Here is a 15,476-nt window from a genome sequence, read left to right as displayed (position 1 = left end):
AAAGAAAAATGATTATGAATTCTGAATATTTATAAAATAATCACCAAATTATCCACTAAATATTTTTAGACATTAAAGAGTACCTTTTATGCAACTATAGAAAGGCACATAGTTGTAAAGATTTTTCGCTGCCAAAATGGTCAAAGATGTCATAAATAATAGAGAAAGATGCTGGAGGACAAAAAATAAAAAAAAAAATTTTTTTAAACACCTCACATTTCTACTTCCCAAATTCTAGCACAACAAAAATCTTAACCCAGGCAAGTCACAGTTTGCTTTGCATATAATAAGTAAGAGGGCTTACCGGAGAAAGGCACCCTGCAGTTTGCCTTCACTAAAATTTCATTCTCTTGGGTAAAATGCCTATTGCATAACAAGGAAGAAGCTGTGAGGTAAGGTCAAGAACTTTCCTCAGACCACAGCATGGGTCCAGCAGGCAATGCAAATTCTGCTTTCAATTTCCTCAGACTTTAGCTTCCAATCTTTTTTTACTCTAAGAGCTTTATTAAACAGCACAGGTATTTATTCTCAATTACTTGATTTAAATGAAATTGAAATAAAAATCAAGTGTGACTTAGCTCTCTGCTCTACCTAACTACTTCTGCTCTACTAACTACCTGACTATGAAACTTGTGTCCCTGTGTACTTTTGGTTTTAGTTTGAAATAGAAATTTCATAATGGTAAGGGCTACTGTGTGTCTGTGACTTATTCCCCAATGCCTGACACAGTGCCTAGGACATAGTAGTTGCTCAATAAACAGTTGAAGGAGGTCTGAATTTTGTAGGTATAGGTGTCTCTATAAAAGGCCTAAGACTGTTTTTTAGAAACTAGTTAAAAAAGGAAGATTTTATGCATAATGACAATACATCCTATGATACAAGGATGGTACCATCATTATCAATCATTAAAAAACAGGCCAAACATTCTAATGTTGTAAGATACTATGATTCTATAATGCCAAAGCATTAAACAATTTGTTGTGTTGCTGCCCTCATCAATATATTTCCTCTGTTTTTATCATAGATTCTAGCCATAAAGAATTTGAAACTAAGTTAAGTCTTCTATAATAACAAATTACAGCTTTATTTCCTACTTTGATTCTAAATAAACTTTTAGAATACTGGCCTATTTTATTAGAACTGTTTGAATTCTAAAATGAATTTATCCTACTATTACAAAATATCATACATTCTACCAAGGCACTGCACTCCTAAAAATATTAAATTAAAAAAAAATTTAAAACACACAAAAAAAGAACCCTTCAAGATAGCTACATATCTTGCTTGCAAGAAAGAAAATCATACTTTCTACCACATAACAAAATAGTAATGAATGCCTCTTTCAAGAAAGTTTGCCACAGGATAACTTAGCATAGGGGCAAAGTAAAAATTTTGCTATTAAAAACAAATCCTAGCTGCACAGATGGCATAAATCTTCCAAGCAGAAGATGTGTCTCGCTATGAGGTACAGAAACACATGTTTCTACCCCTGGAGAATTCACTTGCAAAACTGTATCATATTATGAATGAAAATGAATTTGATCCTTGAATGTTTTATAAATGTTCAATCAATCGACTGTGAATGGATATTTTGATTTAGAGGAATCTGCTACTTTTGATTGGTAAATGAACCTGTGTCCCTGTGTATGATTCAGTGACCGCAAATGAAACCCTGGCTGTGCTTCTCAGGAGAGAGAGGGACACACAGGAGTGTGCTCTAATTCCTCATTTTAACACTGAGGCGTACTTAAGACTGGGAAGCCGCCCTCCTGGCTGGTTGTAAACAACATTTTTAGGCAATTTGGATCATCAGCTATTCAACATCGGGGCAAGAACACAGCCAGCCTTCGCCTGACTCTCCTGCCGCTCTTCAACAGCTCATCCCATCCCCTCTTCTGACGCCAGCAGGGCCTTCCATCTGGCTGCATTTCAGTGCAAGCCTCCCCTTTCACATAAGCATATTGTGCCTGGTACCTGCAGCTTCTTTCATCAAAGAAAACGCCAGCTACCCAACATTCCCCTTAATAAATTAGTTCCAACAGGCCTCTTTTAGACAAGATCACAGCAGTAAAGATAGCAAATGGGTTTTGTATTTTCTTTAAATCTGAAAGGAATAAGGTGTATATTTTTAAGAGTTCAGGAAGCTGTGATAAGGAACTAAAGGCCGAGCAAATAGCAATTTAACTTCTTTAATTAGAGCAAAACTGCAGGAGAGGAGAGGCTCACGATCCATCAGTTGATGAGCAAAATTGGTGTCCGCCATGAGGTAGGTGAGACTCATGCACCCCAGAGCAGAAGGTGTCAGGAACATGCTTGAGGTTCTCAGACGGCTCATGTCACCATGCAGTGAAAAACACAGACCCCACAGGAAGTGATCCAGCTGTATATTAAAACTCCAGAAATCTTTTCTTGCTTACATATAATGTTGCCCGCTATACCCAATTCATCAGCATACGTAACACTTTGAAAGTTTTTAAAGTCCTGCTAAATGTTTGCCTCTCTGAGAGAGTGCGGTTTCAACAGGGTCAATGTGTATTACTTTCTGGAGCCAAAATATTAAATGCATTTTTTTTCTGTGTTCTAAGATTATTCTATTTCATTTATATCAGAATCCGGACAAATGCCATAACAGATGTCTCATGGTTAGGCAAAAAACAAAAACAATGTGTAAAATATTTTTTTAAAAACTTGGAACTTGTTTATATTATCAATTTGTCCATGAGAGTATTAAAAAAAAAAAAAAAGAATCCAACATGTATTTTTCCTTGCTTGTCCATTCCCCATCTTCATCCAGGGAGGTAATCAATGCTAATGAAAGAGAAGGGAGTGCTCATCACTCACAGTATGGCCCACTCTCAATTTTTCAAAGATAAATAGTTTCTTTTCTATTTTATTCCCCCTCTGGTGCCATTTGGCCTGATGTTCTTTCAAGTATTTCTACCAGAGTGCACAGAGAATAGGAAAAAGCTAAAAATATCCTAGACCATGTATTGGGCTTGATGTTAGCAGTAACGTGCTTGGAAGAGGGCAGCCTAAATTCCCAGCCCTAGGTGTACTGCAGACCTCTCGGGGTTTCAATTCCTTGCCCCCGAAAATGAAAGGCCTGAACTTTCTTAGCTTCCTGCAAACTCCAAACTGACCTTGAACCCCGAAGGGCATCAACATGAATATTAAAGACAACTTATCAAGGTCAGCTTGTCCTACATCCAAGGAGATTACAGCATAGCTGTGCTCTGGTAGAAAGAACACAGGGATTCAGGAGCCAGGAAATCCGAGTCCTGTCCCCCCTACGCAATGGGCTTCGAGGATTTGACCAGTTGTAGATCATTCCATGTTCAGCTTTCCCTACAATATCCAATGATAATTCCCAACAATTATCACATCTTGAGGAATTGTCCACATGAAATTAGAAGATTGAATATATAAGAAAAAACACAACCAAAGACATAAACAGGTTCAGCATTTTGAAGCCATTACCTCAGCATTGGCCTTGTCACTGATAGGGTGACTGGATGGTTCATTCTTCGGGCCAATGAGTGGTTACTTAGACTCTAACCCACTGGTGAGGCAGGCTTCATTTCCATAGAGCAAAATGGAGACCAAAGATCCTTATGCTGCACCTTAGGCTACCTTTTCAAATACATGCACCTAAGTTGACAGATGTCTGGTGAGAGAAACCCAACTACAAAAGCCTCATAAGTGGGACACGGTGGTGCATACCTATAATCCTGGCAATTGGGGGAGGCTGAAGCAGGAGGATCACAAGTTCAAAGCCAGCCTCAGCAACTTACTGAGGCCCTAAGCAACTTAGTAAGACCCTGACTCAAAATTAAAAAGAAAAGAAAAAAAAGGCTGGGTATATAGCTCAGAGGTTAAGTGCCCCTGGGTTCAATTCCTGGTACAAAAAAAAAAAAAAAAAAAGCTAAATGTATCTGGGAGGTTTGTTTCTAATATTTCTAAAAGGTTTTTAAGATGTTGTAATTTTTAAAGGTCTTGGACTCAAAATTCAAATATAAAATTCAGGAGAATTTTAATATAAAAAATATAAAATAATATAAAAAATAATATTACAAATTTCAAATATAAAAATACAACAGAGAGGGTCCCTAATCGACAGTCTTTTCATGGAAAAAAATTAAAATATATGTTAAAATTAGAAAATGCAAAAGACTGCCTAATTTTCAATATCAGAAAAGTGCTGCTTGAAGTGAGGTGTTAAAAAGAGAGAAATTATGTCTATTTATATTTAGGATGGGTTTAAAAAAAAACACATTAGCACCATAACTATCACAATTCTGTAATGACACCAAGAGAGAATCAAAACAACCTTCATTTGCATGCCAGATACCTGAAAAGATCATCTCAACTTTATATAAACAAAGGAATCAGAAAACGAAATTACTCAAAATTACTAAATAAAAATTAACAAACTTTCCCCCCATTTCTGTAGAATAGGAAAAATACAACAGAGAGGGTCCCTAATTTCACTGCTTCACTGTAACTTGAAAAAAAAATGTGTTTCAAAGAAGAATACCACCCCGCCCCAACCCCTCAACACCAGCATTCTTAACATCTCTATTACAAAAATAATCACTATTCCAGAGCAGCTTCAAGATCAATGACATCAATTCAACTATTTCTGCTTACTACAAAATAAAACAAAAAAGAATAGTTCACTTCCCAATCACCTTTTTGTAAAGATACTTATTCACAAAACAACCCACAAAGAGCCCTTCCAGACTTTGAAAAAAGCATTTTAAAATAAATTTAGATTAGAGGTATAATAAGTAAAAATTTTATTTTAATTGGTATAGTCATTCTTAATATTTTAAGAACTAATATTTTAGAATTAAGAACTAATATTTAAGAATGAGTATTTTAGAACTTATTGCATAATGAATGCATATATTTAGTCAGATTTAATAGGATTTGAAATTTGACATGACTGTTTTTTGACAAATATGAAGGTTTTTAAGATATTTTAAGAGATTTGCTGATTGTAAGATTTCAATTTATCTTGATGTCTTAGGCAATACTATAATCCCAAGTTATTATATTCCTTTGTTTGGAAAACATCTTACCCTTTAAAATGTAATTTGTATGCATAATGTTATCACAGAAAATATGTAAGTGAATTTCCCCCACTGCTGCAGCCCATGAACATGACAGCTGGTTTAGAAGCCTCTCCTACATAAATATCACACCCTGGGTGAAATCGACAGTCTTTTCATGGGAAAAAAAATTAAAATATATGTTAAAATTAGAAAATGCAAAAGACTGCCTAATTTTCAATATCAGAAAAGTGCTGCTTGAAGTGAGGTGTAAAAAGAGAGAAATTATGTCTATTTATATTTAGGACGGGTTTTAAAAAAAAAAACACATTAGCACCGCAACTAGCGCAATTCTGTAATGACACCAAGAGAGAATCAAAACAACCTTCATTTGCATGCCAGGATTTCCTTAAGGGCCCCTGTTCCAAAAGTAGCTGTTTCCTTTTTCTCCAATAAATCTACTCATGAGCAAATATATACCTTTATTAAAAAGTGCCAACATGTGCATTTGGAATAAGTATTTTTAAAAAGGCAGAGCCTTAAAATTTAAGATATTCTTGTTGGTTCTGTTATTTGAGATCCCCTCTCTCTGATATTCTTCATGTAGTTCAGAGAATGGACACAATAGGACAAAATGGACATACAAAGTTCACACATTGTCTCTAAGATTGCCACAGCTGAGCTTTTCCATTCTAATTAAAACATTGCTCTAAACGGTATTTAGAAGGGCACTGGCCACTCGTGTTTCGATACAGAGTTGTCCTTCCTAATTGAGCTCAGTGATTGTAGGGGTAGGATGAAGAATGCTGATTAGGTAACTGCTATCATTTCAGCATCCTGCGCCTTTCTTGAATTTATACCTGGTTTGTACTTTATTTCAAAGGCAGTTTGGATTTAAAAGTTCAATAAAAATGAATAACCCATAACATACTTCTTTCACCATGAAATTGCTTGCATGTTTTTACTGCAACAAAAATATCCTCCTTCTTCACAGGTTGTCCCTAAAATAAAATAAAAAAAGAAAAGAAAAAAAGAATACATATGAGTCAGCATTATCTTAATTATGCCCACATTAGATCTCACTAGTGCTAGAGCTCAAGGTAACCAATATCAGGAATGTCAAGCAGCTGACAGCATAATCTCTGGACCTGGGTCACAGCTGGACCATTTATAGACTGTGTGCCATGTTTAAGACTCTTAAGCTCTCTGAACTTCTGTCTGTTCATTTAGAAAAGAGAAATAATAAGCCCTTATGGCTGTCATTGTTACTGTAATAATTAAGCACATAGCAGGTGATTAATAAATGTTACTTGTGTTTCCTTTTCTTTCCCCAGCTGGTGAAGATTTTGACAAAAGGAGAAAGAAGACGGATGATTTAGTACAAAACCAGTGATGACTCTGTTTTCTGGGCCTGGCCTTAGTTTGATGTTGAAAGTTATTTTTACGGCCTTTTTACTGGCTTCCTAGGTCTGAGCCAAGGATGTTCTGCCCTCTGCCAAAGATGGATCACTTCAAACGTAGGGAGGATCATGCAGAAGAAAGGGGCACACAGGGGGATCTGTCAACACACAGCACACAGCACACCTTCTGCTTCCTGGGGGCAGGTGTTCTGACCCCTTTGTTCCTGTCTTAGGCCTGTAATAACATTCAGACACACTTCCTCAATCATTTGGGGCTGATTTACAGTGACACCTAACCCCAGCCCTGACATGTCACTCAGAGCACCAGTAGCATTAAAGAGCAAGCAGGCATTATGTTTAGAAAGACTGGCTTTTAAACAGGATGAATTTGAATTTGAACTCCCCCCTCCCCGAATTAAGAACAATTTCCTCAATCCAAGAATGGAAACTAAATGATGGCAAACCCCCCTACACACACACACACACACACACACACACACACACACACACACATATTCTCTCTCTCTCTCTCTCTCTCTCAAGTGCCAAGGGAGTTGAGAGTGAGATCACCCTGCCCCAGCCAGGCCTCTGCAGCAGCACTGGGCAAGTGAATCCCCACAGGTACTTTTCTTGCCCTTTGTGACACTTCACTGTCTCCTCTCCTTTGGAAGCTTTGTACCTTCAGAGATTTTGAAGATGGAACTTTTATTTTTTCTTCTTTTTGTACCAGGGATTTAACCCAGGGTGCTTTACCACGGACCACTGAGCTACATCCCCAGCCCTTTTTTTTTATTTTGAGACAGGGTCTCACTGAATTGCAGAGGCTGGCCTCAAACTTATAATCCTCCTGGCTCAGCTCCCAAATTGCTGGGATTATAGGCGTGGGCCACTATACCCAGCTGAAGATGGAACTTTGAAAACAGTAAGTTTCTTCTATCTTCCCTTAAAGGTAGTGTTGAATAAAACCTATTTTCCTATCAATTTCACTCTTAGAATGTTTCTGGAACAGTGAGATTGTAGCCCAGCCTAACCTTTCCCCCAGCCCCTCCCTGGGTAGTTCTGGTACCATCCAGTAAACAGTTTCCTCCTCAGGGACTGTAAACAGTGCGGATTCCCTCCATGGTTGCACTGTGCTGTGTCTGTGTACCTTTTAAGATGGCACACACCCCCTTCTGGGTGACTGAGCTAAGAGCAAAATACACCATTTGAGTGTTTTGAGTATATTTTCCCTCATGAGAAAAAAACTGCTAACAATCTAGTGAGTTTTGGGGTCCTCAGGCTCCTCCTGGGGACTGGGCCACAGATCTGACAAGAGAAGTTCTGAATAGTCTCAGGTGAGGTCAAGAGCAGGGTTACCTGCTGAGAGAGGAAAGGGGATGGGCTTGTGGGCAAGGCCTACATGCCCAAGAAAATGTTTGAAACTGCCTTTCCAGAGCATGGAATAAAAATGCCTGGCCCTGGGCAAGGTTGATATATACATACATACATACACGCACACACACACATACACACACATTAGTATTTAAAGTATACTAGGACAATGTTATATACAGCATGTATTTTCTTTTGATCTGCAAGGAAGTCTTTCTTCTATTACTTACACAAAGCGGTAGAAAAGAACGGAATTGGGTAGCACAGTGGGAATCCACACGGTCTGTACAAAACTCAGGCACAGGGGTTAGGGGAGGTCCTCCGCCTTTGTCCCAGATGTAGAGGGCAATCTGTGGGAGAGAGGAGATCAGCAGTGAGGAAGGAACTCAGCCAACACCACAAGTGTAAGAAGGTACAAAATATCTCAAGGGTCAGTGTAACCTCCTTCTCAGAAGAGCGTTAGATTGAAATGGATCAAGGTGTCAGTATTCAATGGGATTTTTTTAAACTTAAACAAAATGGGAAAGCCATGAGTCAATATTCAGCCCTCCAATAAAAAAAAGAAAAATCAAAGCTGTCAATAAGCAATTACAGGAAGAAACACATTCCAGAACGTCACAGAGACAAAGGTAAGGACATGGTATCATGGCTCTGGTTTCCTGCAACCTACTGTTTACCTACACGGAGCAGCCAACTTGTGGAAAACAAATCAAAATGTTGGCTAAATGCCTTTAAAGTCATCTGAAGTGTACTGCTAAATGGTCCCAAGAGTATGGAGCCTCCGAGGACAAACTATGGTATAAGAACCCAGGGGAAAAGCACCCAGGGTGGCTTTGCCCATTTAGTGTCAACTGACTTTTGAAAACTTTTGGAAATGCTGAGTTTCTGATGCAGGGAAGAGTGTGAGGCCTAGGACTGCCCAGGTAGGATGGGGCTAGGTCCAAACGGCCACCCAGAGCTGGGGCCTGGAAGCCAGGCAGAGGTGAAAAGTCATCTCCAACTCTCTTTGGGAATTGTGTAACCAAAAGGCAGGCCTCCATGATTTGTGCACCTGGAAAGGTCTAAATACATGTGAAATGGAGTCAAGTAGTCCCAAGTCAGTAAAAGGTGCTATCAGCAAGCAGAAGCTCATGTCAATCCTTGTGCTGAGAAACGACTTTAATACAGGCCTCAGAGGACTGCTACCACAAAGTTCCAGAAAAACAAGAGGAAAATCACAATAAGTAAAAAGAGCCCACAGACAAAATTAGGTCACACCCAAAACTTCAGATATTAAAATTATTAACTACAAATTATAAAAGTACTATATTTAATAAATTTTTATTTTAAAAAATTTAAAACATGAGCAACTTGTTTAAAAAGAGTATACAGAGCAAGAAAACAAATTTGAAAAATAACTGAATAGAGATTTTGGAAATAAAAACAATAATTAAAATGAAAAATTTAATGGTTAGGATAAATGGCATTTTACATACAGCTGAATAAAAAATTAGAGAACTAAAGAATAAACTGTTCAAATAATCTAAAAAGGTAGTATAATAAGAAATTGAGATGAAATGTGTAAAAGAGAAGTTCATAACTCTAGGCTCCATCTAAAGTTCCAGGAGAATGGAACAAAGAGAATAGGGATGAGAAGATAGTTCACAAGACAATGGCTGGGAATTTTCAAAAGATGCTTAACAATCCTACTATAGAGAGGTCTAATGAATCCTAAACAGGTTTAGAGGAAAGGGTCCCAGCCACACATGTCATAGTGAATCTACAGAACAGAAATCCAAGAATCTTAAAAGCAAACAGAAAATAACATATTATATACAAAGGAACCACATTAATCTAAGGACTGATTTCTTATCACTTCAGCAACAGAAGCCAGAATACAATGGAATTACATCATTGAGATGAGAGAAAAATGACTGACAACCTAGGATTGTACACATGATGTAAGTGTATCTCATGAATGAAGTTAAAAATAAATACTAAAAAAAAAAAAAAAGAATTAACAGGATTACCACCTCACTAAAAGAGATTCTAAATATGTGTTTCAGGAAGAATAAAGGTGCCCCCCAGTTAGGAGGTCTGCAAAGCAAGATGGGATGGTACCAAAGGTGGCAAACACACAATGATGGTAACACAAAGGTTAACTGCATGAAGAAATGATGACAGCCAAAGTTCAGGGTAAAAAGGGAGAAGGCACAGAGATACTGGATAATAATAGCATATAAACAGTGCCACAATTTGAGTTAAATTACTGTCAGGCACTTCAGTTCTCTGAATACTAATTAGCCATTATTAGGTTAGGAAAGCATGTTAAAACATTTTAACCTATAAAGTATAGAAGACAGAGGGATTGAATTTCCTAAATAATAAAGCAGAAAAAATATGGAGCAATAAGAAAGATAAAAAAGAAGTTTTTAACAAGAAAAATAGAGAGAAATGGAGGAGAGACAAAGTGATGGAAATCAATTCAAATATTATTAGTAATGAAAATCAATGTAAGTATAAATTTGCTATGTGACATAAAGATAATCAAACCAGGAAGAGGGGAAAAAAGCATGTCCTCTTTAAAAGCATGTCCTTATCCTAAAGAAAAGTACAAAACAAAGTTGAAAGAAAAAAATTGAAAAATGATCATGAAGCAAAAGAAAGCTAGTGTAGAAGTATCATGTTGACAAATATGCATTATGACAAAGAGCATCACTAAAGATGATAAATTCACTAAGAAGATACAACAATTCTAAAATAGCATGCACCAAATAACACATCCTCAGAGTACAAAGAGCAAGAGCCTGCAGTTCCACAAGGACACACTGTCAAATTCACCATTATTATGGAAGAGCACCTCACTGCTCCCCTAGTAAATGATAAATCAAGCAGACAAAACAAATGAAATGAAGCAACAAAGGAAGAGGAAGTAAAATATCTTAAAGGAACAATTAATACCTTCTTTGATCAGACTGATGGAGAATTATACACCAAATTAGAAAATATGCATCTTTTTCTCTATTTATAAAAACTGAACATGAACTAGGCCATAAAATAAACCTAAAAATTTTTCAAATGACTGTGATATAGACTGCAATGATACTAAACTTAGACATCAGTAACAACACACACAAATATGGGTCACAATGAAAAATGTATTTTTTTAAAGTGGGTCACAGTAAAAATAAAAATGTTTATAAGCCTCTGCCTTAGAGAAACCTGCAGATGATCCTTATGGCACATGTCAAAAATATTCATAAGAACAATGATCCTAAGAGCAAAAAGCCAGGAGCCACTCAGAAGCCCACTAACAGGAGGAAGAATAAATTAATTGTGGTAAGGCCATAGAAGAGAGCTACAGTGTGTGAAGTAAGCTCATTAGAGCTGCAGAATCAACATGGATCAGTCTCAAATTAGAACAATATTCCTGGTGCATTTCTGTTTATATAAAGTCCAAAAGGATGCAAAACTATGCAAAATGTCATAAAGCATGAAGAAAAGTAAGGGAGAGAGAGAATTCAAGAGTGTTCACTCTGGGTTTTATTTTTTAAGAATGACCCACTTAAATTTTTTTTTCATTATGACCAAATATACCTGTGTGTGTTATTACTGTGCTCTTGTTACTGATGTCTAACTTAGTATTATTTTCGTCTATAAGACAGTCATAGGAAATCTTTTTAGGCACACTTTATGGCCTAGTTCATGCTTAACTTTTGGAAGTGGAGAAATGGTCTGTATTCTCTAATTTGGGGACATAATATTATCTATTTCCAAAGGGGACTACAACTGGGAGAAGTGAACAGGTAGCCTCAGGGCAAGTGATGTCATTTTTCTCTGATAAACCAGGTATGCTTCACAGGTATTTAAAACTACCCTTCGATGTTTAGATATCTATTCAAGCTTGGATATCTGTTCCAGGACTTACTTCTCATTAAACATATGGAGACAGACCTGGTTTTTAAGTCATTCTTTCCTTGCTGTAGAAGAGAAAAATGACTTTTAAAAAAAAGTGTATTTCTCTCAACTAAGCCATTTCATTGTCTAGAAACACCCAAGATGTTAAAGGGTCATGGATGTGCCTTTCTTTTTTCATATATATATATATATGCTGTGATGGACACAATATCTTTATTTATTTTTATGTGGTGCTGAGGATCAAACCCAGGGGCTCACACATGCGGGGCGAGTGCTCTACCACTGAGCCCCAGCCCCAGCTCACGGGGTGGTGCCTTTTCACCCCTGGAAGGCTGCCAGTACTGCTAGCCTGAAAAGCACATCCAGATTTACCTCCATGGTTCAGGTCTGTTTCAGGCCCATGGAAGAAATGTCAAAAGGGGCATTCTTATAGGTGTCCAAGGTGCTTCCACGACAACTCGTCACAGATATCCACTAAAGGCCAAGGGAACAATAGGTGCTGTTGCCTAGCATGGCACACTACAGATGCCTGCTTAGGACTAGTTGGCTCAAATCTGTTCCAGACAGCAAAATAGACACACAACAAAGGCACACGTCTTAGTCCATTAGAGCTGGTACCATAGACTAAGTGGCTAATAAGCAACAGAAATTTATGTCTCATAGCTTTGGAGGCTGGGAAGTTCAAGATCAGTGTCCAATAAAAGCCTGCTTCCTGGTTCATGGATGGCCCCTTTCTTGCCTTCACATGGTAGAAGGAGTGAGTAGGCTCTTTGGGGTCTCTTTTATGAGGGCCCTAATTTCATTTCTAGGGCTCCACCTTCATAACCTAATAACCTCCCCCACAGAATACAGCATTAAGGACTAGGTTTCAACATATGAATTTGGGGGCACAGACACAAACATTCAGTTCATAACAGCAAGTGTACAACCAAAACACCAAGTAAGCTGGACATGGTGGCACACGCCTGTAATCCCAGTAGCTCGGGAAGCTGAGGCCGGAGGATTGCATGTTCAAAGCCAGTCTCAGCAACTTAGTGAGGCACTTAGCAACTCAGTGAGACCCTGTCTCTAATATAATACAAAAAAAAAAAAAAAAGGGCTTGGGATGTGGCTCAGTAGTTAAGCACCTCTGGGTTCAATACCCAGTACCAAAAAAAAAAAAAAAAAAGATATAATTTTTTTCACTTCTCGTTCTCTACCTAAATAATTAAATCAGCTTAAAAATAGAAGAACCTAGTTTACTGGAATGCTGTCAAATTACTTCAGTGGAGAGAAAATGGTTGTGAGTAGAGAAAAATGTACTCTTCGGGAATACAAAATAGCTTTTATATCAAAATACACAAATTTTTGACTACTGAAACTTTTAATCAAACCAACCATGACATACCTCATGTTGTAAATCTATTGTGAAGTCAGATTTTAGGGGTTCACTCTTTAACCTCTTGTTGAGCCTAGAAAATAGAGACATGTTTATTATTTTTTTTAATCAAAAGACATTTCCAATGAGAATAAGACATTCCTGAGACTTTCTAATATTTGAAAACAGAAAAATATAAATTTTAAGATAAAAGCAAGAGTCTAATTTCCTTGAGGGAAAGGATTGAGAAAAATGCAATGGTTTGTCGACAAGAACAAGAACGCAACACTTGCTGCAGATGTCGCATTTATTATTTATTATTTCAACATCTGCCAATAATATAAAATATAATAATTAAAATGCCTTAGGAAAAAAAGCCACGAGGTTCGGCTGTGATAAGCCTTGCATTAAATACTGACTCCAGAGAATAAAAGAAAGATGTGTGCGTGATAAAGAAACCAAAGTTCCTACAAAATTTTAAAATTTTAATAATCCTAATGAATTATTAGGTAGTGGGGTCTTAGAGAGAAAAAGCATGTGGTTTCAAGGAAGAATAACAACATTTTTTAAGACAGTTTTCTACTCAAAAGAAATCCCCCACAGTTCCTTTCATATAAAATAAAGTCCTTGCTGGGTGTGGAGGCACATGCCTGTACTCGGGCAGCTGAGACAGGATTGTGAGTTCAAAGCCAGCCTTAGCAACTTAGCAAGGCCCTGAGCACCTTAGTGAGACCCTGTCTCAAAATAAAAAATAAAATGGGCTGGGGATGTGGCTCAATGGTTAAGCGCCCCTGGGTTCAATCCCCAGTAGCAAAAATAAAAGAAGCTACATTCCTACATTCCTGGACCGTCTTGAAAATCCTACCTTGCCCCCAACCCAGGGCTTTAGTGCCCACCTACTCTAAGGAGAACTTGCCTTCCCACTATTCTTTCCCACTGATATCTGCCTACTGTGTCTATAACCAATCTTCACTTGACAACCTTTTCTACTTCAAGACCAAACCCAAGGACAGCTTCCCTGGGAAACTTTACCAGACCTGCCCACCAGAATGGAAAGTTCCTTTGCTCCAAACAAACACAGCATTATCACATGCATTCACATCTGTCATGGACATATCTCTCTCTGTGCTGCTCTCAACGGCACTATCCACCCTACATGGACAGAATGATCACTAACAGGCTCCCTGAAGGAATGAGGGGATATATATTTTGATTGCAAACTGGCCAAGACAGAATTACATATTTACCAAGGTCACCTAAATACCATATGGTTTCATATTTGTTTTTATAGCTGAATATTCCCCCAGTGTAATTATAAACCTCCTGATACATATTTTAACTACCAAGAAATAATAGTGATTTAAAAGGAACAATAGTACTAAGTTTCAAACATTTTTTTACTGTGCTTATAATTACATCTTATTCCATTTGGGTCATGAAAGATTTTTTTTCTTTACAAATATTTACTTCTTAGAGGGCTGGGGCAGTATCTCAGTGACAAAATGCTTGCCTAGCATGCATAAGACCCTGGGTTTGAGCCTCAAACCTGGTGCAAAAAAATGCCCCAAAACGCTTTTTAGTAAAATAGTGGTTACCAGGCACTATGAAGGGTAGGGAGCAGGAAGCGATAGAGAAGGGATGGTTAACAGGTATAAAGATACATCAATAAGAGAATTAAGTTCTAGTGTTCTATAACCCAGCCAGGTAACTACAGCAAGTAATAATTGAATTTAAAAATAATTAGAAGAGAGGATTTTCAATATTTGAACACACAAAAAAATACATGTTTGAGGTGATTGATATGCCATATTACCCTGATATGATTATTATACATTATATACATGTATCAAAATATTACACTATACTCCATGAATATGTACAATTATGTACCAATTGAACTCTTAATTTTTTTATTTTTAAAAATTCATTTCTGATTAGAAGATAAAGGAGGAAGAGAAAGCTTATTATTTAAGTTGAGTTATAAAGCATTTGTCTCATGGTTGATATGAATGTATTAAGAGCAGGTAGCAACAAAAGAAGACCCAGGTGGTATCTGTCAAAATCCTGTTCAATATCTGCCCACAGATCTGTCAGTAAGAGTGGGTGAGAATTCATAGAGAAACTACATCCTCCAATACATTCCTGTAAGTAAGTAAGTAAGTAAGTAAGAGGAAAGAAAAAAACCTGCTCTGGCAAGCAGGATCTTATTTCAATTTGAATTCTGCTCAGTTGGAGACTGATTTCCCAAATAAACTATATCAAGGTAACTTTGGGATTTAGAGTCACACCACAGGCCTTCAAAAGCTAATCAGACCACATACAGTAAATATTCAGCTCATTTCAACTCCAAAGACAAAAAATGTCATACCCAGGCTTATTGCCAGAGACAAGGGACACAGA

At 37.4% G+C, this 15,476-nt stretch overlaps 1 protein-coding gene across 1 annotated transcript in view; it reads right to left on the bottom strand.

The window, feature by feature from the left end:
* B3GLCT (beta 3-glucosyltransferase) overlaps window positions 1–15,476 on the bottom strand; it is a 110,048-nt gene that overhangs the window by 29,534 nt on the left and 65,038 nt on the right. Inside the window, exons 8-10 of the mRNA XM_081280432.1 lie at window positions 13,107–13,170; window positions 8,053–8,172; window positions 5,983–6,052 (exon numbers count right to left, since the gene is read on the bottom strand). Of these exons, the coding sequence (XP_081136558.1) occupies window positions 5,983–6,052; window positions 8,053–8,172; window positions 13,107–13,170 (254 nt within the window). The remainder of the gene's footprint in view (window positions 1–5,982; window positions 6,053–8,052; window positions 8,173–13,106; window positions 13,171–15,476) is intronic.

Source organism: Spermophilus citellus, assembly GCF_964194105.1.
Source record: "Spermophilus citellus genome assembly, chromosome: 1".
NCBI classification, from domain to species: domain Eukaryota; kingdom Metazoa; phylum Chordata; class Mammalia; order Rodentia; family Sciuridae; genus Spermophilus; species Spermophilus citellus.
Note: the sequence above shows the minus strand (reverse complement) of the source record. Positions and strands in the feature narration are given on the sequence as shown.